Source organism: Scyliorhinus torazame, chromosome 8, assembly GCF_047496885.1.
Source record: "Scyliorhinus torazame isolate Kashiwa2021f chromosome 8, sScyTor2.1, whole genome shotgun sequence".
Classification (NCBI taxonomy): Eukaryota; Metazoa; Chordata; class Chondrichthyes; order Carcharhiniformes; family Scyliorhinidae; genus Scyliorhinus; species Scyliorhinus torazame.
Genome location: NC_092714.1, coordinates 80,523,054 through 80,546,196, shown reverse-complemented (window position 1 = coordinate 80,546,196; position 23,143 = coordinate 80,523,054). Strand labels below are relative to the sequence as shown.

Here is a 23,143-nt window from a genome sequence, read left to right as displayed (position 1 = left end):
AGTGGTGGAACATGTAAAGGACAAAGTGGCTACTGAAGCTGACTCGATCATAACAAATATTCAAGGAAAAGTATAAGAAAATGGAATTGGAGTAGACAGTATAGATATTCGGAGGACAGCCTCCTGGAGGCAAATTAGGGCAGAGCATAACTTTAACATCTTTTGGGCAACTGTTCATGCTAACACTGCAGTAGCATCTTGACACAGTGTAGCCTGAACCACAGTGTCAGCTGAAGAACATTTTATAAAAGTCTATTTTCAAATTTGCTGCTTTCTCAATGGACAAACTAGCCTAGAAAAAGAACAGTCTCACTTCTACCAAGATGAAATCCTGACATGCTAGTACACCTGCAGGTTAAAAATTGGGTGATGACCTGCTATAATTTAGCCCAGCCCAAAATTGTTTCCCTTCCGCCCAGCCAACTAACACTGGGTTTGCACTGCCAAGTTTGGGACACATATGTGGAGCTAGTACCAGCACAGGCATAATGTGCCAAATAATTGTGTCCTGTGTCATTATCTCTATTGATTCATTATTAATGATGCATTCATAGTATGAAGGAATAACACGGTTGATCAAACTTAAGGACAACAGTTTCTTTAACATGTTTGAACAAGTGCAGGTTTAATGACATACAGCTTAGAAAAACAGTACAGACGAATAATTTGAAATTGTTCTTTTCACTGTGAAACACAACATACAATGAACATTTATCAAGGTGGTTTAAAAAGGTAATTTGGGTGTACAAATGTATACAAAATAAAAAATATATAAAAATAAAAGTTTGTATGAATGCTGCATATCATTTAGTACAATTTAGTTCATCCATGTAATTACTGTGGCAACAGTTCAAAGTGTAATCAGACAGTTTTAGAGAGCAGCTTGCTAACACACTGTAATATTTAAAGATACTGTTTTGGACACAACGCAATTTTGTTCAAGCAACTAACAATTAATGAGCCTGCAAGTTTCCGCAAGAGAGGCAAGTTATTGTTTCAGATGGGGTGCATTGCCTCAGCACCATGGCCACAGCTGTTTCCTCTAATCTCCCTAAATCAGTGCTTACAAAGGCCCTTTGCTTTGTGACAATGTAAAATTTATTCTAGGCTATCCTGTGAGAGACAACCAACCACATGGTAAACCTGATGCAAGTTGAATGTTTTCAGTCTCCTAAAACAATGAAACAAATTTCTGTGATACCAATTCAAATATATAAAATCTTAAAATTCAACTCTGACCAACTGCATTCTCAAGTGACACATCCATGTTCCAGGCAATGCAATTTATTTTGCAATCTCTGAGCTGTTTGGCCATTGCTATCAATTCGTACTTCTATACCATTCAATTGTATTATTAAGATGATTTTGATAGAAAGAATTCGATCAAAATAATATCTGCGTTTGGCAGGTGTCATCCATCAATCCACTACTGGTTGAAAAATAAAAACATTTTTCTAATCTCGGTTTTAATTTCAGGGTGTTAATTCCATCATACTCTATCAATTCGAATCTAGGCTTTTTTTGCGGTAACTTTAGTTACGCTTACTAATACAAAATAAACAGACTCCACACTATTTCTGTTATCTTAAGCTTGTCATTTGTTACTCTTGGTTGATATGCTGCTTGTTGAGAAGAAATGATTGGGCTGGGTTGTACGCATCCTGCTCTTTGGGAAATGTAGGGACAAATGGCGTGAATACCTGGAGTGGGAGGACTACAGGTGTCACAATCACACTGGCATTCAATGTCTCCACTAAGTCTCGCAGCTGTACAGCAACCTGGAAGACATAGTAAACCTGATGCAAGTTGAATGCAAGCCTTGCCCCATAATAAATACCATGCATGTAAGGTATGCAAAAAATTGAAAGGGACCGTGCCCTGAAAAAATGGACCATATACAATTACATTTAAATGGAACATTGGTCGTGTCATACTATTTTCATTAAGCAAGCTCATCATATTTTTCTACGTTTTCCTAAGTTATGCATTCCTTGGCATACAAGGTAGATGTCATTCCTGAATACCTCCAAGTTTGCAGCCTGGGCGTTGTTGCTTCAGGCCAGGTACACATGTTACATTTTAAAAATGCAGTTGAATTCTACCGTCAGTGCTTAAGTTTTATTTATAGCTGCTCTATTGTTCTTGCTTCCTCAGCAATTATTGGTCTTACTTCCTTAATGTGGCCCCAACTATGAATCAATTTGCACGGTCATCACTCTCCTACTGCTGGTCACCGTATCCTCACACCTATCCCCATTTGCTCCTTGCCACAACAGGATCTCAGCCTCATGTCCTTTCTTCGCTGTCTTGCAGCCTTTGGGGTTTGGGCCTGGCTGCTTCAGTCCCTATACATCAATCATGTCTGTCCCTGACCTGGGAAACTAACAATGTGTGTTTTAAAGCACTTCTAGCATCGCAGTCTGGTTATGTACTGTAATTGATTTAAGAAGACAAAGTTGTGCGATACCAGGTTTAGTGCTGGGAAATCATCTTTCGGGTCAGTCCGAGGTTGGGGTGGAGAAGAGAAATACAGGAATAAGGGCTGGTACGATATGGAAGTAACAAAGCTGACAGATGAGAGAGGAGTGGTTGGAGAAGAATAAGAGAAAGGAAACTAGGGAAGGAAGGAAGAGAGGAGGTTGCATGGATGCAAGAGGTACACAATAAGCGCTTCAAAAGAAATCTACCAAGTCCCAAGTTTCCTGCTTGAAAACCAGCATTCAGTTAAGGTTTAGAAGGGGAAGGGTGTTGAAGCAGGAGAGAAGATAATAGTGAGGGGCAGGGAGCAGGGAATGATACAGCAATTGGGGGATCAGCTGTAAGAGGAAGCAAGAGAGTGTCAAGAAAGGATAAAAAAAGGCAATGGGAAGAATATAGGAACAGCAGTTGGCCATTTGGCTTCTTGAACCTGGTCCACCATTCAAAGAGATGTTGGAATCAGTGACCTAGCTCCATTTTATCTGTCTTAACTTGTCCCCTATCCCATAACACCTTTGACGAACAAAAATCTATCAATCTCAGATTTAAAATTAGTAAATTATCTAGCATCAACTGCCATTTGCAGAAAAGAGATTCTAATTTCTACCAGTCTTGAAGGATCTGGCTCTAAATTTTTAGTTATGGCCCCTAGACTTCCCAACAAACAGAAATAGCATGAAGATAAAAGTGTTGATTCCCCTGACATGAGTGACGGGAGGCACAGGAAGGATTGGGACGTGTGCCCTGACCAGATTTCTAATTCCATCTGCCTGGTGCCCCAGTTAGAGCTTTCCGCGTACATGCCACCCTGAGAACCTCTGTGACCCTGCCACCTGAAGCAAATCTGCAGTTGACAACATCCCATCCTTAAAAATGTGCTCCACATCTACTCCCTGAAACTGCACCCTGTGGCCAGCTCAGACCCCTTCTCCATCCATCACCTGAAAATTTAGCCCACACTGCCTCTTTTTATCACATTGAGGTATACAAGATGATAAACGGCATTGACAAAGTAGACATAGAGCAGATGCTTCCTCTTCTGGGGCAATCTAGAATGAGCGGTCATAATTTTAAAACAGAGATTAAGAGAAATTACTTCTCTCAAAGGGTCTTGAATCTATGGAATTCACTACCCCAGAGTGCAGTGGAAGCCTTGACATTGAGTAAATTTATGGAGGAGATAGACAGATTTTTAATTAATGGGTTGAAGGGTTATGGAAACGGGGCAGGAAAGTGGAGCTGAGGCCGAGAGGAAATCAGCCATGATCGTATTGAATGGCGGCGTGGGCTCAGGCGGCTGAATTGCCTACTCCAGCTCCTAGTTCTTATGTTTTGTGTCATGTCAAGCTATCCGCCACTAAAAATGAAAGAATTTAAACAATGTTGCAAATCAAATCCATAAGTTTTATGTAGCTGGATTGTCTCATTTATGCTCAGGTCCATCCAATCAATAATTTTCCAAGCACTGTGCTGTCATTACCAAAATTTTAATTGGGAAGCAATAGACGTAGTGTGCTCGAAATTACCTGATCTGATGGTTCTGGTACATTCGAGGATCATTTTAATCCCATAGCAAACTGACATTATATAGAAGGCATGTTTTACACCCGGTCCAATTTTACCTTTCAAATAAAATCAGGCAAAGTAATACAGGTAGCCAATCTAATCACCTAATTTTCCTGCTGGGCGAGTTAGATAAAAATTATCCCCTATGTCAGTCACTTTACCGCATGGGCTACACGTCTAGAAAATAGAAAAATGTACTAATTTAATGAAATAATAAGGAACATGTGTGAAATGCAAAGAGATACACTGGAAATTACATAAACTAGCAAAATGAAATGGAGGCACACACATCACAGGAGGGAAGCTAACAGAAGAACAGGATGGGAATGGAGAGAAGCAGGAAGATAAAACTTTTACCTCAATTTTCTCTGAGCAATCTCATGGGAGAACAAACGATTAGGTAAACTTTTATTTCTTGCTGTTACTTTTGGTGGTAGTGGTGATGTGTTACAGTTCACTCAGGAAGTCAGTGTTGCACCACCATGCACTTTTAGATGCATGTTGTAATTTGATTAGTGATGGCTGAGGCGCCAACATTCTTTCCATTACATGGCTGACCAGGAATTTCTCCCACTCTTACTGCCTGCCATTGGCATGTGTGGGAAGGATTTTCAGGTTGCTACTCAACCTGTCTGGCCACATTGTGAATGCACCTTCCCTGGGCATCAAGTCCTAGGGTGGGTCCCAAACCTGGAGCTTCTGGCGTAGAGGCAGAGACGCAACTCACACACAACCCGTACCCATTATACCAGAAGATCTCCTCATTATTGGTACCAGTATTACTTTAGCGTTAAATAATGAGGTAGCACATTATTCCAAAACTGTTGCGTGTTAGGTTTTTGCATCTTTGATTGGTGCTTTTCATCCACTTTTTCTTTTGCACCCGAGAGTTCCTTCCAAACGATATGTTTGGTTTCAGCTTTCATTTTCCATTTTTCTTTGAACATATCATTGCCCTCTATTTTATTTGCAGTTGTATTTGGATTTCTTCTTTCATCATCTGCCTTATTGCTTTCACAATCTTCATCCTGTGTATTCCCGGTACCATCAACTTCCTCATTACTCTCCCCTTCTTCATCGACCTTATCATCTTCCCAATTCTCTCCATCCTCATATCTGTCTTTTACATTCTTGGCTACATTGTAGCTCTTGCTTTGCTCTTCATCTTCCCTGTCTTTGTCGTCGTCTTCTCCCTCATCTTTATCACCTTCTCCGTCCTCATATTTATCACCTTCACCTTCCTCATCGTCATCACCTTCGCCATCCTCATTTTTATCACCTTCCTCATGGTCCTCACCTCCCCCTTCCTCATCATCCTCCCCTTCCTCATCTCCCTCACCTTCGCCTTCCTCATCGCCCTCATCTGTCTCTTCCCCCTCACCTGTCTCTTTCACATTGCTCTCACCTGTCTCTTCCTCATCGCCCTCACCTTCCTCCTCTTCACCTGCATTGCCCTCCTCTTCCTCACCTTCATCAGCATTGCCCTCCTCTTCCTCACCTTCATCACCCTCCTCTTCCTCACCTTCATCGCCCTCCTCTTCCTCACCTGCATCGCCCTCCTCTTCCTCACCTGCATCGCCCTCCTCTTCCTCACCTTCATCGCCCTCCTCTTCCTCACCTTCATCGCCCTCCTCTTCCTCACCTTCATCGCCCTCCTCTTCCTCACCTTCATCGCCCTCCTCTTCCTCACCTTCATCGCCCTCCTCTTCCTCACCTTCATCGCCCTCCTCTTCATCGCCCTCCTCTTCCTCACCTTCATCGCCCTCCTCTTCCTCACCTTCATCACCCTCCTCTTCCTCACCTTCATCGCCCTCCTCTTCCTCACCTTCATCGCCCTCCTCTTCCTCACCTTCATCGCCCTCCTCTTCCTCACCTTCATCGCCCTCCTCTTCCTCACTTTCATCGCCCTCCTCTTCCTCACCTTCATTGCCCTCCCCTTCCTCAGCTTCATCTTCCCTGCTCTCATCTTTTTGCTCTTCATCTTCCTTGCTCTGGCCTTCTTCTTCATCACTTCCATCTTCCTCTTCATTGCTCTGATCATCTTCACCCGTTCCCTCACTTTCATCATCTTCATATTTCCCACCCTCATTTTCCTCAGAATCATCTATTTTACTCTTACCTTCGTCATCATAATCTGTTTCATTTTCTTCTGCATGGTTTCCTTCACTTTCAAATACATCTTCATTACCCTCATTTTCACCACTTCCAGTTGAACCACTTTCAATATCTTCATTAATTCTGTTTCTTTTAGTCTTACCTTCCACATTTCTTCTAGCTTCTGTACTGTTGCTTTCATCTCCATCCTCACTATTCTCACCTTCCTCATCATTGCTATTGCTACCTTCACGGTACATTTCAATTACTTCCTTTGCTTCTATCACACTTTCTCCATCTTCACCCTGGTCATCCTCGATTTTACATCCTCCTTTATCAATTTCTTCTCCATCATCTTCTCCTGATTCTTGAGCTTCTTCCTCATCAGTGGTTGTACTCTCCTCAATGTTCCCCCAATTACCTTCAGCACTCATGTCATCTGCTATGGTATCGATGTTACCCAAGGTTACATCTGCTTCATCTCCAACAGCTTCTTTGTCTTCATCCGCCCCAATTGCTTTTCCTCTTTTTTCTGCATCTGTACTTCCCTCTAATAATTCTAAAATGGTTCTTTCAACTACTTTATTGCCTAATTTCCGAATATTTTTTTGTAATGTAATTTCTTTTCCCATTTTTGCATTTAAATTTCGCTCTAAATCATCTTGTACCTGTTTTTCATGTAGCATGAACTTGGCTTCCATTTGTTTCTTTCGCATCTCTTTATTCATGTGCTCTTCTTGTCGAAAATGTTTCATTGATTTATTGCCTTTTAGACTCTTATTTCTATTTGCGTTTTTAATACTATTATCTAAGCCACTACTTTTAGGTTTGTTGACACCATTATTATTTCCTTCTTTGATTTTCCTGTTGAACATAAACACTTTCTTATCTCCCTGTGCTGCTGTTTCTTCACTTTGTTTTGGAATGTTTTTTTCATATTGCTTTGTGGACAACATTGAAGTTGGCTTGGCTTTTCTATTAATTGCTTTAAGAGGTATTTTGGTTTTAGAGCTTGGATCATTGTGAGGCAAGTCAATGATTTCTTCAAAAGGCTTGCTCAATGTTTTACCAATCCTAGCCTTACTAAAATAGTTCACGGTCTTCTGTTTCACAACTGTACCATGTGTGTGTGCTACTTTGATGGCCACAGTATTTTGTTCCTCAGTCATTGTCCCATTATCATATAAATGGTTATGTCTTGGTGCAGCTGATTGGTTTAGTTTGGCTACAAGATTCTCTTTGCCTGCTGTTTTTGCCTCCTTGCTTACAGCTTTACGACTACTATGTCTGGTATGTTTTCCATCTCCCACTGCTCCAAGCATACTTGTGTGCAAATTTAATCTTGGAGACTGAGCTTGCAGTGGAAGTTTTCTCGGCTTTTTAGCGTGATGCTGGCCATTGTAATTAGTCTTTCTTTGTCCACCCTTACCAGAGCAATCACCTCTCTTCTATTCCAGATGAAAAGCAATGAATGGAAAGGAGAAAATAAAATTAATAAGTAGTACACATAAAATAAATGAAAGGTGAATCTTATCCACACACAGCTTTGTGTTTGGAATAGTAAATAATAGAACAAAAGAATGAGCAAGAAAACAGGAAAAACACAGAGAATTACATTTGTAATGGAGTAAATTAAAAACAAGATGATATATTGCGATTCAAAATGTATTTGTCAATTTAACTGTGCTAACCATCTCAAATTGTGCTTAAAAAGCATGATGAACAATATCACCGTCCAATGGCTTTCATTAAGACATCAGAAATACAAACCATAGTCTCTCAGCCCAAACAAATACTATTCTGCACTAATCAGAGGCAAAGTTGGCATATTTTTCTCCACATACAAATAAAGGGCCGTGAAAACGACCATTATAAACCAGAGACCTTTATATCTGTGGCAAAAATAGTATGCTGTGTTCACCACGGTTGAATATTAAATCTATACTTATAACATTTATTGACTAAAGAAAATATTTAGAGTGCTACATAATAATAATAACTTATTGTCATAGGCTTCAATGAAGTTACTGTGAAAAGCCCCTAGTCGCCACATTCTGGCTCTTCCTTTTCGGGGAGGCCGGTACAGGAGAACCATTGGAGATAAATTGCTAATAGAACTGCATTCTTAATTGTTATATTCTACACTGTGTGGTGACTAAACACCAAATGAAAATTCCATCCTTGTAGCAGTGGATTTTCAATTTCATATTCAATAATTGTTTTATTACAATGTACTTAAAATAGGCATATCACCAAAATTATTTAGTAACAACTGTTCTAAAAGCTTAGATCAGGAAGATCAACATTGCTCTTACCTGCTCCTTATGAACTGGCGATAAGGTCAAGGACTTGTCATTAGGATTCACAATCACTGTATGTGTCTGAAGAGCAAAATTATACAAAAATATATTTCAAAACAATCAGATGATAAACACAGAATTATGAATACCAACAAAACACATATTAACAGCTTATGTATCTCTTTAAAATTGTTAAGTACCTAAAGATTAGTTCTACATGGCAATCGGGAATATTCAGAAATTCCTGCCAAATACTGTTGTTCTATTGGATTTTTTTACTAGATGTGACAGATATCACACAAAACGTAATGTAAACTTGTTAACATAAAAATTGGAACTGTGAACATCTGAAAGGACATTAGAATACCTACAGTGGACTTCCGGGTGCGGCGATGACCAGCTAAGTCACACGTTTCGGCAGCTCCCGTTGGAACGGACTTTTGGGCTCTGAATAGGAGCCCCAACGGCAATTTAAACGGCCAAAAACACTGTGCGGTAAACCAGAAGGGAATCCCCCCCCGGACACGCATGAAAAAGGGAGAGGATAGCGGCCGGATTGCGGAGGATCCTCTGGAGCAGCGGCAAGGAAGGGAAGCTCAAAGCAAGATGGCGTCGGAAGGTGGCCGTTTGTTATGGGGCCCGGAGCAACAAGAGTTCCTGCGGCGCTGTGTGGAAGAGCTGAAGAAGGAGTTGAAGAAGGAGCTGTTGGCCCCGATATTACAGGCGATTGAAGGGCTAAAGGAGGAGCAGAGGACCCAAGAGCTGGAGCTTCGGGTCGTGAAGGCAAAGACTGCTGAAAACGAAGATGAAATACAGGGCCTGGTGGTGAAGGCAGAAACGCACGAGGCACAGCACAAAAGGTGTGTGGAGAGGTTGGAAGCACTGGAGAATAATTCGAGGAGGAAGAATTTAAGAGTCCTGGGTCTTCCCGAAGGCGCAGAAGGGGCGGACGTCGGGACATATGTGAGCACGATGCTTCACTCGCTAATGGGATCGGAGGCCCCGACGGGCCCTTTGGAGGTGGAGGGAGCTTATCGAGTTCTGGCGCGAAGACCAAAGGCTGGAGAAATACCTCGAGCTATAGTGGTGAGGTTTCTCCGCTACAATGACAGAGAGACGGTCCTCAGATGGGCGAAGAAAACTCGGAGCTGTAGGTGGGAGAACGCGGTGATCCGCGTATACCAGGATTGGAATGCGGAGGTGGCGAGAAGGAGGGCAAGTTTCAATCGGGCTAAGGCGGTGCTTCACAAAAAGAAGGTCCAGTTTGGAATGTTGCAACCGGCGAGATTGTGGGTCACACACCAAGGGAAGCACCACTACTTTGAGACGGCAGAAGAGGCGTGGACATTCATTGTGGACGAGAAGCTGGAATAGTCTGGCGAGAGAAAGAACTTTTGGGACAAAGTGGTGGGGTGATTATGTGGGGCAAGGGGAAAAAAAGGGGGAGGATGATTTTTCAGTTTGTTAATCTTGCGATCCTGTAACATTTCTCTCTTCCCCATGTTTTGGGGGGGGGGGGGGGGGGGAGCATGAGGAACTGTGGGCGCCGGTCATTAGGGGCGGGGCCGAGTGGGAAACGCGGGCTTTGTTCCCGCGCTATTGTAATTATGGCGGGAACAGGGACGCAGGAAGGAGGGGGCCTCGCACAGTGGGGGCCGAGGACAAGGGGGGAAGCCGAGGTCAGCCAGAGTTCGCTGACTTCTGGGAGCACCATGGGGGGTGCAACTACGCTAGAGGGGCATCTAGCAGGGGAGGGGGTTAGCTGGGTTGCTGCTGCTAAGGAGAAGGGGGAGCTGCTATGGGATGGGGTGGTCGAGGCGGAGGAGCACCGTCGGGGGGATATACAGGTACGTGGGAACCGGGTGAGGAGCTGGGTTAAAAAAGGGGATGGCTAGTCGACAAGGGGGGTGGTTAAAGAGCCCACCAACCCGGCTGATCACGTGGAACGTGAGAGGGCTGAACGGGCCGATTAAAAGGGCACGGGTACTCGCACCCCTAAAGAAATTAAAGGCAGATGTGGTTATGTTGCAGGAGACGCATCTGAAACTGATAGACCAGGTCAGACTACGTAAAGGATGGGGGGGCAGGTGTTTCATTCGGGTTTAGATGCGAAGAATAGGGGGGTGGCTATCTTAGTGGGGAAACGGGTACTGTTTGAGGCAAAGACCATAGTGGCGGATAGTGGGGGTAGATATGAGATGGTGAGTGGCAGATTGCAAGGGGAGGCGGTGGTTCTGGTGAACGTATATGCCCCGAACTGGGATGATGCAAATTTTATGAGGCGTATGTTGGGACGTATCCCGGACCTGGAGGCGGGAAAGTTGGTAATGGGGGGAGACTTCATTACGGTGCTTGATCCAGGGCTGGACCGGGGGAGGAGGCCGGCAGCGGCCAGGGTGCTCAAGGACTTCATGGAGCAGATGGGAGGGGTAGACCCCTGGAGATTTAGTAGGCCTAGGAGTAAGGAGTTCTCATTTTTCTCCCATGTTCACAAAGTATACTCACGGATAGACTTTTTTGTCTTGGGAAGGGCGCTGATTCCGAAGGTGACAGGGACGGAATGTACGGCCATAGCCATTTCGGACCACGCTCCACATTGGGTAGACCTGGAGGTAGGAGAGGAAAAAGAACAGCACCCACTCTGGAGAATGGATATGGGCTTATTGGCGGATATGGGGGTATGTTTAAGGGTGAGGGGGTGTATTGAAAGGTACTTGGAGCTTAATGACAATGGAGAGGTTCAGGTGGGAGTGGTCTGGGAGGCGTTGAAGGCGGTGGTCAGAGGGGAACTGATATCCATAAGAGCACATAAAGTGAAGCAAGAGGGTAAAGAAAGGGAGCGATTGTTGAAAGAACTTTTGAGGGTGGACAGGCAATATGCTGAGGCACCGGAGGAGGGACTGTACAGGGAAAGACAAAGGTTACATGTGGAATTTGACCTGCTGACCACGGGTAAGGCAGAGGCACAGTGGAGGAGGGCACAGGGTGTACAGTATGAGTATGGAGAGAAGGCGAGTCGGCTACTGGCCCACCAATTGAGGAGGAGGGGAGCAGCGAGGGAGATAGGTGGGGTGAGAGATGAGGAGGGAGAGATGGAACGGGGAGCGGAGAGAGTGAACGGGGTGTTCAAGGCATTCTATGAGAGGTTATATAAGGCTCAGCCCCCGGAAGGGAAGGAGGGAATGATGTGTTTCCTGGATCAGCTGGAATTCCCGAAGGTGGAGGAGCAGGAGAGGGCGAGACTGGGAGCACAGATTGAGATGGAGGAGATGGTAAAAGGGATTGGGAGCATGCAGGCGAGGAAGGCCCCGGGACCGGACGGATTCTCGGTGGAATTTTATAGGAAATATATGGACCTACTGGCCCCGCTTTTGACGAGAACCTTTAATGAGGTCAGGGAAAGGGGGCAGTTGCCCCCGACTATGTGGGAGGCGACGATATCGCTCCTTTTGAAGAAGGAAAAAGACCCGCTGCAGTGTGGGTCCTACAGGCCCGTTTCCCTTTTAAATGTAGATGCTAAGCTCCTGGCCAAGGTGATGGCGACGAGGATAGAGGACTGTGTCCCGGGGGTGGTCCACGAGGATCAAACTGGGTTCGTTAAGGGGAGACAGCTGAACACGAACATACGGAGGTTGCTAGGGGTAATGATGATGCCTCCACCAGAGGGGGAGGCGGAGATAGTGGTGGCGATGGACGCCGAGAAAGCATTCAACAGAGTGGAGTTTGATTATCTGTGGGAGGTGCTGAAGAGATTTGGTTTTGGAGAAGGGTTTATTGGATGGGTACAGCTGCTGTATAGGGCCCCGGTGGTGAGTGTGGTCACGAACAGGCAGAGGTCTGACTACTTCCGTCTTCATAGAGGGACGAGGCAGGGGTGTCCCCTGACTCCATTACTGTTTGCATTGGCGATTGAGCCCCTGGCCATAGCACTGAGAGGCTCCAGGAAGTGGAGGGGAGTACTCAGGGGAGGAGAAGAGCACCGGGTATCTTTGTATGCAGATGATTTATTGCTGTATGTTGCGGACCCAGTGGAGGGGATGCCTGAGATAATGCAGACACTCAGGGAGTTTGGGGAATTTTCGGGGTACAAATTGAATATGGGGAAGAGTGAGTTATTTGTGGTGCATCCGGGGGAGCAGAGCAGGGGAATAGATGATTTACCGCTGAGGAAGGTAACAAGAGATTTCCGGTACTTAGGGATTCAGATAGCCAGGAGTTGGGAAACCTTACATAGGCTTAATTTAACAAGATTGGAGGAACAGATGGAGGAGGATTTTAAGAGATGGGACATGGTGCCCCTGTCACTGGTGGGTAGGGTGCAGGCGGTCAAAATGGTAGTCCTCCCGAGATTCCGTTTTGTGTTTCAGTGCCTTCCGGTGATGGTCACGAAGGCTTTTTTCAAGAAAATTGAGAAAAGTGTCATGAGTTTTGTGTGGGCCGGGAAGACCCCGAGAGTGAGGAGGGGGTTCTTGCAGCGTAGCAGGGATAGGGGGGGGGCTGGCACTACCGAGCCCAAGTGAATACTACTGGGCTGCCAATATCTCAATGGTGTGTAAGTGGATGGGAGAAGGGGAGGGAGCGGCGTGGAAGAGATTGGAGATGGCGTCCTGCAAAGGAACCAGCCTACAAGCACTGGTGACGGCGCCGTTGCCGTTCTCCCCAAAGAAATACACCACAAGTCCAGTGGTGGTGGCAACGCTAAAAATTTGGGGGCAGTAGAGACGACATAGGGGAAGGACGGGAGCCTTGGTGCGGTCCCCGATAAGAAATAATCATAGGTTTGTCCCAGGGAGAATAGATGGGGGATTTGGAGCATGGCAGAGAGCTGGGGTTGTGCAACTGAGAGATCTGTTCGTAGACGGGACGTTTGCGAGTCTGGGAGCGCTGACGGAAAAATATGGGTTGCCCCAAGGGAATGCATTTCGATACATGCAACTGAGGGCTTTTGCGAGGCAACAGGTGAGGGAATTCCCGCAGCTCCCGACGCAGGAGATTCAAGATAGAGTGATCTCAGGGACATGGGTGGGGGATGGTAGGGTGTCGGATATATACAGGGAAATGAGGGACGAGGGGGAGATCATGGTGGATGAGCTGAAGGAGAAATGGGAAGAAGAGCTGGGGGAGGAGATTGAGGAGGGGCTGTGGGCTGATGCCCTACGTAGGGTAAACTCGCCGTCCTCGTGCGCCAGGCTAAGCCTGATACAATTCAAGGTTTTGCACAGGGCGCATATGACCGGAGCAAGGCTCAGAAAATTTTTCGGGGTAGAGGATAGGTGTGGGAGATGCTCGAGAAGCCCAGCAAACCACACCCACATGTTTTGGTCATGCCCGGCACTGCAGGGGTTCTGGGTGGGGGTGGCAAAGGTGCTTTCGAAGGTGGTGGGGGTCCGGGTCGAGCCAGGCTGGGGGTTGGCTATATTCGGGGTTGCAGAAGAGCCGGGAGTGCAGGAGGCGAAAGAGGCTGATGTCTTGGCCTTTGCGTCCCTAGTAGCCCGGCGAAGGATATTGCTTATGTGGAAGGAAGCCAAACCCCCGGGCGTGGAGACCTGGATAAATGACATGGCAGGGTTTATAAAACTAGAACGGATAAAGTTCGCACTAAGGGGTTCGGCTCAAGGGTTCACCAGGCGGTGGCAACCGTTCATTGACTACCTCGCAGAACGATAAAGGAAATGGGAAGGTAACAGCAGCAACCCAGGGGGGAGGGGGGGGGGTCCTCAGGGGTGTTTTTGTATAGATATTTGTACTTGGTTATGTATATTGGATTGTTTGATTTTATTTCTGGAGAGTTATTATTTTGTTATGGCAGTTGCCATTTAGTTTATATATTATTTATTTATTTGTTAAAACGGTCACTGTTATTTATATTGTTTTATTGTTGTAAAAAGGAAAACCTTTGTATTGTTTTGTTTGGCCGAAAAATTTGAATAAAATATATATTTTTTAAAAGAATACCTACAGTGCAGAATGAAGCCATTCGGCCCATAGAATCTGCACTGAGCCTCTGAAAGAGCATCCTACCTAAGCCTACTGCCCCACCCCATCCCCATAACCCTACCTAACTTGCACATCCTTGGACACTAAGAAGCAATTTAGCATGGCCAATCCATCTAACCTTCACATCTTTGGACACTTCAGACAGGCCTTTGCAGCAGGAATCAGTGGAACAAGCCTTTGTGGTCCTTTATTAAAAATGTTTATCGTCACAAGTAGGCTTACATTACACTGCAATGAAGTTACTGTGAAAATCCCCTAGTCGCCACATTCCCGCGCCTGTTCGGGTATGGGAGAATTCAGTATGTCTAATTCACCTAACAGCATGTCTTTCGGGATTTTTGGGAGGAAACCGGAGCACCCGGAGGAAACCCACACAGACACGGGGAGAAAGTGCAGACTCCACACAGACAGTGACCCAAGCTGGGAATCGAACCAGGGACCCTGGCGCTGTAAAGCAACTGTGCTACCGTGCAGCCTTGATCGAGGATCATTTTTTCTTTCATTAACTCTCAAGATACAGGCATCACTGCTAAGGGCAACATTTATTGTCCGTCCCTAATTACCCTCCAGAAGGTGATGGTGATCCACTGCTGTAATCCATGTGGTGAAGGTTGTTGTGATTTGGTCTGATTGAGTGGCTGACTCGGCCATTCAGAGGGCAATTACAAGTCACCTGCATTGTTGTGGCTATGAAATCACACAAGTTGAACCAAGTAAAGGCAGTAGATTTCCTTCCTTGAAGGACATTAAGACCATAAGACATAGGAGTGGAAGTAAGGCCATTCGGCCCATCGAGTCCACTCCGCCATTCAATCATGGCTGATTTCAACTCCATTTACCCGCTCTCTCTCCATAGCCCGTAATTCCTCGAGAAATCAAGAATTTATCAACTTCTGTCTTAAAGACACTCAACGTCCCGGCCTCCACCGCCCTCTGTGGCAATGAATTCCACAGACCCACCACTCTCTGGCTGAAGAAATTTCTCCTCATCTCTGTTCTAAAGTGACTCCCTTTTATTCTAAGGCTGTGTCCCCGGGTCCTAGTCTCCCCTGCTAATGGAAACAACTTCCCTACATCCACCCTATCTAAGCCATTCATTATCTTGTAAGTTTCTATTAGATCTCCCCTCAACCTCCTAAACTCCAATGAATATAATCCCAGGATCCTCAGACGTTCATCGTATGTTAGGCCTACCATCCCTGGGATCATCCGTGTGAATCTCTGCTGGACCCGCTCCAGTGCCAGTATGTCCTTCCTGAGGTGTGGGGCCCAAAATTGCTCAAAGTATTCTAAATGGGGCCTAACTAATGCTTTATAAAGCTTCAGAAGTACATCCCTGCTTTTATATTCCAAGCCTCGAGATGAATGACAACATTGCATTTGCTTTCTTAATTAAGGACTCAACCTGCAAGTGTACCTTTAGAGAATCCTGGACTAGGACTCCCAAGTCCCTTTGCACTTCAGCATTATGAATTTTGTCACCGTTTAGAAAGTAGTCCATGCCTCTATTCTTTTTTCCAAAGTGCAAGACCTCGCACTTGCCCACGTTGAATTTCATCAGCCATTTCTTGGACCACTCTCCTAAACTGTCTAAATCTTTCTGCAGCCTCCCCACCTCCTCCATACTACCTGCCCCTCCACCTATCTTTGTATCATCGGCAAACTTAGCCAGAATGCCCCCAGTCCAGTCATCGAGATCGTTAATATATAAAGAGAACAGCTGTGGCCCCAACACTGAACCTTGCGGGACACCACTCGTCACCGGTTGCCATTCCGAAAAAGAACCTTTTATCCCAACTCTCTGCCTTCTGCCTGACAGCCAATCGTCAATCCATGTTAGTACCTTGCCTCGAATACCATGGGCCCTTATTTTACTCAGCAGTCTCCCGTGAGGCACCTTATCAAAGGCCTTTTGGAAGTCAAGATAGATAACATCCATTGGCTCTCCTTGGTCTAACCTATTTGTTATCTCTTCAAAGAAATTTTAAATTAATCATTTGCTCTTTTAATGATTAACTCATATTCATATTCCATTGTTCTGGACTCACCTACATGTGGAAACTTTCTGCATGTCCATCCTAGCAAACTCCTTCATATTTTTAATAACCTCTATTAGGTCTCGTCTTTTGCAGAACAACAAAAAACAGCCCAGGCTATTCAATTTTTAATTTTTTTTCTAAATTTAGAGTACCCAATTCATTTTTCCAATTAAGGGGCAATTTAACGTTGCCAATCCACCTGCCCTGCACATCTTTGGGTTATGGGGGCGAAACCCACGCAACACGGGGAGAATGTGCAAACTCCACACGGACAGTGACCCAGAGCCGGGATCGAACCTGGGACCTCGGTGCTATCCACTGCGCCACCGTGCTGCCCCCCAGGCTATTCAATTTTACCTTCAATTCCAGCTTCAAATTTCTAATAATATTCTTTTAAATCACTTTTGTACATTTTCCAGCCCTTCAATATCCTTTTGCTGGTATGGAGATGAGAACTGCACACAATCGTCCAATTGGTAACTAGCCATGGGTCTACATAAATATAACATTACCTCCTTGCTTGTATATACTATTCCTCTAGAAATGAGCCCCAGTACTTTACGGGCTAATCAATTTGCAATTTATTTTATCTTTATTCCCAGATCTTTTTGATTCTCAACCCAACATTGATTTGCACTTTTCAAGATAAGAAACTTCCTTATTTGTCATGTCAAAATTGGCCACCTCATATTTTGCTGTAATGATTTTATTTTCTAATCATCCACCAGATTTCCATAATAATCTTAACCATCCATTGTGCATCTCCACCCATGCATTTCTCTATCCTGAGGTTACCTTACCATGTTCAAAAAATCCGTGGTGTCACCAAGGCCTTTGTCATTTTCCTCTTCAGATTCCTCTTCAACAGAGCTTTTGTGAGCATTTTTGACCCTTGGAACTAAAAAAAAATATTAATATTAGTATTTATCAAGAATTAAGTAAATAAATCAATGCTAGTCTATCTATATACTCTATGTGTACACAAATGTACAACTAAATAAAGATGGAAGCATTTGGAAGTACAAAGAAGATCATTTCTTTCACATACCATACCAACCCTACAGCAGCGAAAAGAGACTGGTGGCTGTCAAAATACTATAACTTGATGGTAGAGTAAAGATTAGAAACATTTCCTTTCACTAACCTGAAGTGATTTAATTTTGGTTGTACCATGCCTCTATTTCTTGAAAATGTTGTCCCTTAAACTACAGGGCAGCACGGTAGCATGGTGGTTAGCACAATTGCATCACAGCTCCAGGGTCCCAGGTTCAATTCCCAGCTTGGGTCACTGTCTGTGCGGAGTCTGCATGTTCTCCCAGTGTGGGCGTGGGTTTCCTCCGGGTGCTCCGGTTTCCTCCCACAGTCCAAAGATGTGCAGGTTAGGTGGATTGGCCATGCTAAATTGCCCTTAGTGTCCAAAAGTGCCCTTAGTGTTGGGTGGGGTTACTGGGTTATGGGGATAGGGTGGAGGTGTGGACCTTGGGTAGGGTGCTCTTTCCAAGAGCCAGTGCAGACTCGATGGGCCGTATGGCCTCCTTCTGCACTGTAAATTCTATGATTCTATGATTCTATATGTTCTGGAACCTGTCAAATGTTAATGTTATAATACACATACGTTCTGAACGACTTCAATCTCCACACGGGTACTTAATTTAATCTGCAGCCATATCAGATTTTTATTATGAATGCTTAAAACACAACACAAAGTAAGAGATCTGGGTGGATAGGAAACAAGTACTGTAAAATATTTCACATTAGTTTGAGGTTTACTGAGCCACATATAAAAAAACTAGTCCAAAACCAATTCAAGATGTATTTAATTCACCTCCGCAATATTTTACTGTCTTTGTATTACGTAATTAATTTTTTGAAATTTCAACTACTTTTCTAAGAATGCATCTTATAATAACATTGATTACTGAATGTTGTTAATGGATCAGACCACCACTTACACCTCTAGAAGGGAATATAACCATTTTGAAAATGCACTTAAAGAAATAAACATTTATACATCCGGTTATAGAAAGAAACACAATATTTCTGCTTAAATATTAAGTGCAGACATGAGTAAAATCTGATTATATTGTTACCGCTGAGGCATTATGCCACTATAAGTTCCAAACAAATGGAACGATGGAATGCAATCCAAAAACACTTTCAAAAATCCTGTGATTTCATGCAATGAAAACAACTTATTTAGTCACCATTATACCTGTGGTCCTGGCTGTGAGTACATTACCTTTGTTGGGAGATGGTGATTCTTCAAAGATTCGAACATCATTAATTGACTTTGAGGCAATGGGGTTTTCTTCAGCAACTTTCATTCCAGGAATTGTCTGACTACTGATGGGTAGGGAGGAATTGAGGAGACCAGCTCCAATTGGAGGTAGTGTGCGTACCAGCTGACCTAACTTATCTGGAGACATTTCCTGAAAATAAAACTACAGGTATAAGTAAACAAGGTCTTATATATTATCCTCAAAATCATGAGTTTTGGAGCGGTGCTAGATAATGAATAATTAATGACCTAATTAGCTAATTTCTCCCTCAACAAAATCAAAAAGACTTCCAATGGCGGCCATGGAGTGCGTGGACACACATTTGGTGGCTTCTGCTCAAGGTGGTATTTTTCCCCATCTGAAGGGCGAAGTTATGGATGGAAAGAGGTGTAGGAGTACCTGGTGAAGGTGGAACCCCTCTGGTATGGCTGGTGGATGGGTCCACGAACTAGGAGTGGGACCAGAAGAAATGAGCTGTTGGAACAGGAGAGTCTTCGTGGTGCGCCACAGGTAAAGATGGCAGAGGGCAAAGGGCCCGTTCTGCCCGCCCAGTGGTCAACAGAGCATTTGGTCTAATTTCTGAATGCCAAGTTCAGCCAGCAGAGGAAGGAGGCCCTGGCGGAGTGGGTTAAAGCAGGCACTGAAAAAGTGGAGCAGAGGCTGGAGTCCCAGAGCTGGGTGATCCAGAAAGTGGAGGAGGCATTGGTGCAGCACGAGGAGCAGCTGGCTTTGTTGATGCCTGAGGTGGGGGTGATGCGGGAGAACCAGAAGAGGCTGAAGGGATAGGTGGAGGATCTGGAGAACTGCTCCAGAAGGCAACATTTGCCCGAAGGCATCGAAGATGCGGAGGCCAGCCTGTATGTGGCCAAAATGTTGGAGCAGTTGATGAGGGAGGGAGCCTTTGATCAGCCCCTGGAGGTCGACGGAGTGCACAGGGCGCTGATCGGAGGTTGCAAGTAGGCAAGCTGCCAAGGCCAAACATCTGGATACAGGTTCTTCGGTGGTGAGGCAGATGAGGAAGGGCACCTGGGAAGGGCACGAGCTGTGGGTGTATCAAGACCTGGGTGCAGAACTGGCAAAGTGGAGGGCCGGGTTTAATCGGGTCACGTCTGCCCTCTTCAAGGGGGTGGAGCTCGGTGTGCTGTACTCACTCTGTCTCTGGATGACTTAGCAGAAGCGTGAATATTATTTTGGCATGCCAGAGGGAGCGATGGAGTTTATGAGGGACAATGGACTGGCAGGAGAAGGAGGACATTGAACTTTGGAGGAGGTTTCTTTGCTCTCGGGAAACCTCCCCTTGAAATGCTCTTTTGGTTTTGATGGCGGGGTGTTTGGAGGGCAGGTCCCTCCATGGGAGAATATCAACAGTGAGTGCACCTTTTCTGATTTTGGGAGTGTGGATGGAGCGGGGTGGGGCTACAGGGGGTTCGAAGGCCTTGGGCGGGGGCCACCATGCTAGCTGGACGAGATAGTTAACAGGAGTGCAGTGGGAGGTTGTCAGGAGGTAGGCATATGAAAGAGGGCTGTTGTTTGGGTTGAGATTGGCGGGGGGGGGGGGGTTGTTGACAAGGGTGTGGTTGTTGTGGTGCAGCTGGAAAGGGAATGATGAGAGTGGACATCCGAGGGTGGGCCGGGTGCTACGGCCCGGGGTCTGGCCCAAAAAGATCACGTGGAACGTGAGGGGGCTGAATAGGCCGGTCAAATGTCACATGTGTTCACATACCTGAAGAGTCTCAAGGCGGATGTGCCCTTTTTGCAGGAGATGCATTAAAGGTAGTGGATCAGACAAGGGTGAGGAAAGGATGGGTAGGGCAGATGTTCCACTCTGGACTGGACATGATGACGAGGGGGGTTGGCAGTGCTGGTGAAAAAGTAAGTGGCATTCGAGGTGGTGAGCACTGTGGCAGATCTGGGGGTTAGGGGGAAGCTGGAGGGAATGACGGTGGTCTTGGCAAATGTTTCTGCCCTAAATTGGGATGATGTAGATTTCATGAGGCGGGTGCTGGGGAAGATTCCTGACCTGGACTCGCACCAGTTGATCATGGGGGGCGGATTTTAATACGGTTATAGAGCCAAGCTTGGACCGGTCAAGCCCAAGGTCAGGGAAGGTGTCAGCAGTGGCAAAGGAGCTGAAGGGGCTTATGGAGCTTATTTTGGAAGGGGGGGGGGGGGGGGCTGAAGGAGTTTATGGAGCTTATTTGGCAGGGGGGGACGGGGACGGGGGTGTGGCGGGGTGGGGGGGGTTTGGGAGGCCGAGGGTGAAGGAATTCTCATATTTTTCTCATGTGCACCTGGTGTATTCCCGGATTACTTTTTCGTGGTGGACAGGGCATTGTTGGCGGGGGTGGTCGATTTGGAGTATTCGCCGATCGTTGTCTCCGATCACACACCGCACTGGGCGGATTTGCAGGTGGACCGGGAGGCCAGCGCCTGCAATGAATGCTGGATATATGGTTGTTGGATGAGGCAGTGTGTGAGCGGGTGACGGCCACCATCCAGGGGTATGTGGTGCTCAATGACACGGGGAGGTCATGGCCGCCACGCTTTGGGAGGCACTCAAGACGGTGGTTGATGGAGAGTTTACTTCAATTTGGGCACATAGGGAGAAGGCGAAACGGGCAGAGATGCCAAGGCTGGTGAAAGAGATTCTGAGGGTGGACAGAAGATATTCGGAGGCCCTGGAGTCGGGGTTGTTGTAGGACTGGCAGAGGCTCCAGGTGGAGTTCGGATTAGTGTCCATGAGGAAGGCGGTCGGGCAGATTTGGAGCGCCAGAGGGGCATACGGGTATGGTGAGGAGGCAAATAGGATTCTCGCCCACCAGCTGAGGAAGCAGGAGGCGGCGAGGTAGATTGGAAGAGTAAAGGACGAGACAGGAAGGGTGGTGTCGGACCCAGTGGTGGTGAATGGGGCGTTTGAGGCTTTTTACATGAGATTATATAGGTTGGAGCCCCCGGCCAGGAATGCGGTGGTTCCTGGATGGGTTGGAGTTGCCATGGGCGAACAAGGAGTTGATGCAGGGACTGCGGGCCCTATCGGGTTGAGGGCGGTTATGGAGAGTATGGGGGTGATGCAGGCAGGGAAGGCCCTGGGCCCGGATGGGTTCCTGGTGGAGTTCTATAAAAGGTTTGGGGCTGGGACCTGGGCCACTGCTGGTGAGGGCCTATAATGAGGGTAGGGAGAGGGGAGAACTTCCCCTACACTATCGCAGGCATCCATCTCTTTGATATTGAAAAAGAACATGGATCCGAAGTAGTACCGTCTGATATCAGTATTGAATGTGGACGCCTAATTGCTGGCGAAGGTGTTGGCTTCGCGAATTGAGGACTGCGTCCCGGGATGATAGGTGAGGACCAAATAGGTTTGTGAAGGGGAGACAGTTATCGGCAAATGTGAGGAGGCTGTTTAATGTGATTATGATGCCTCCGAGGGGGCAAGAGGTGGAGGTGGTAGTGGCAGTGGACACGGAGAAAGTTTTCGATCGGGTGGAGTGGGAACATTTGCGGGATGTGCTGGGCTGGTTTGGGTCGGGGCTTGTGGACTGGGAATGCCCGCTCTCCCCATTGCTTTTTGCCTTTGTTTTAGAGTCAGTGACAATGGCGCTTAGAGCATCGAGGGGTTGGAAAGGGATTGTGCGCCGGGGGGGGGGCTGGCGTTGCCGAATATAATGAACTATTACTGGGCAGCGAACATTGCCATGGTTAGGAAATGGGCAGTGGAGGAGGGGTCGGCTTGAGGAGGCTTCTTGTGGGGGAGAAAGCTCAAGGGCATTGTTAACAATGTCTCTGCCATTCTCACCTGCAGGCACTCCGTGAGCCCAGTGATAGTATTGGCCTTGAGGGTGTGGCTGCAGTGGAGGCAGCATTTGGGACTGGAGGGCGTCTCGGTGTGGGCAACGATCTGTGAAGTGATAATCATAGGTTTGAATCGGGGGGGTGGATACGAGGTTTCGGGGGTGGTGGCAGGCAGGGATTGAGCAATTTGGTGACCTGTTTGTAGGGGGCAGTTTTGTGAAATTGGAGGAGCTGGATGAAGTGTATGAGCTGCCCAGTGGTAATGGCTTCAGGTACCTGCAGGTTTGGGATTTAGTGGAGAGAGGTACTGTCCTTTCCTGGGTTACCGCCTTTGGGGTTGCAAGACAAGGTGTTGCTGAAGGAGGACATAGGGGAGGGGGAAGGTGCCTGATGGATTGGGAGGAGACCCCAGTGGGGGATATAAAGCAGAAGTGGGAGAAAAAAGCTTGTTGGGGAGGTGGGGGGTGGGCTGAGGCCCTGCAGAGGGTGAATGCGTCCTCGTTGTGTGTAACGCTAAGCCTCAACCAGTTTAAAGTATTTCTCAGGGTACATATGATGGTAGCGCGGATGAGTGGAGTTTTTGAGGGAGTAGAGGATA

General features: G+C 46.3%; 1 protein-coding gene across 1 annotated transcript in view; it reads right to left on the bottom strand.

Annotated features, from left to right (window-relative positions):
* Window positions 1–623: 623 nt before the first annotated feature.
* Window positions 624–23,143, bottom strand: part of rpgra (retinitis pigmentosa GTPase regulator a) — a 97,924-nt gene continuing 75,404 nt past the window's right edge. Inside the window, exons 11-14 of the mRNA XM_072513887.1 lie at window positions 18,714–18,903; window positions 17,275–17,372; window positions 8,454–8,519; window positions 624–7,586 (exon numbers count right to left, since the gene is read on the bottom strand). Of these exons, the coding sequence (XP_072369988.1) occupies window positions 4,824–7,586; window positions 8,454–8,519; window positions 17,275–17,372; window positions 18,714–18,903 (3,117 nt within the window). The 3' untranslated portion in view covers window positions 624–4,823. The remainder of the gene's footprint in view (window positions 7,587–8,453; window positions 8,520–17,274; window positions 17,373–18,713; window positions 18,904–23,143) is intronic.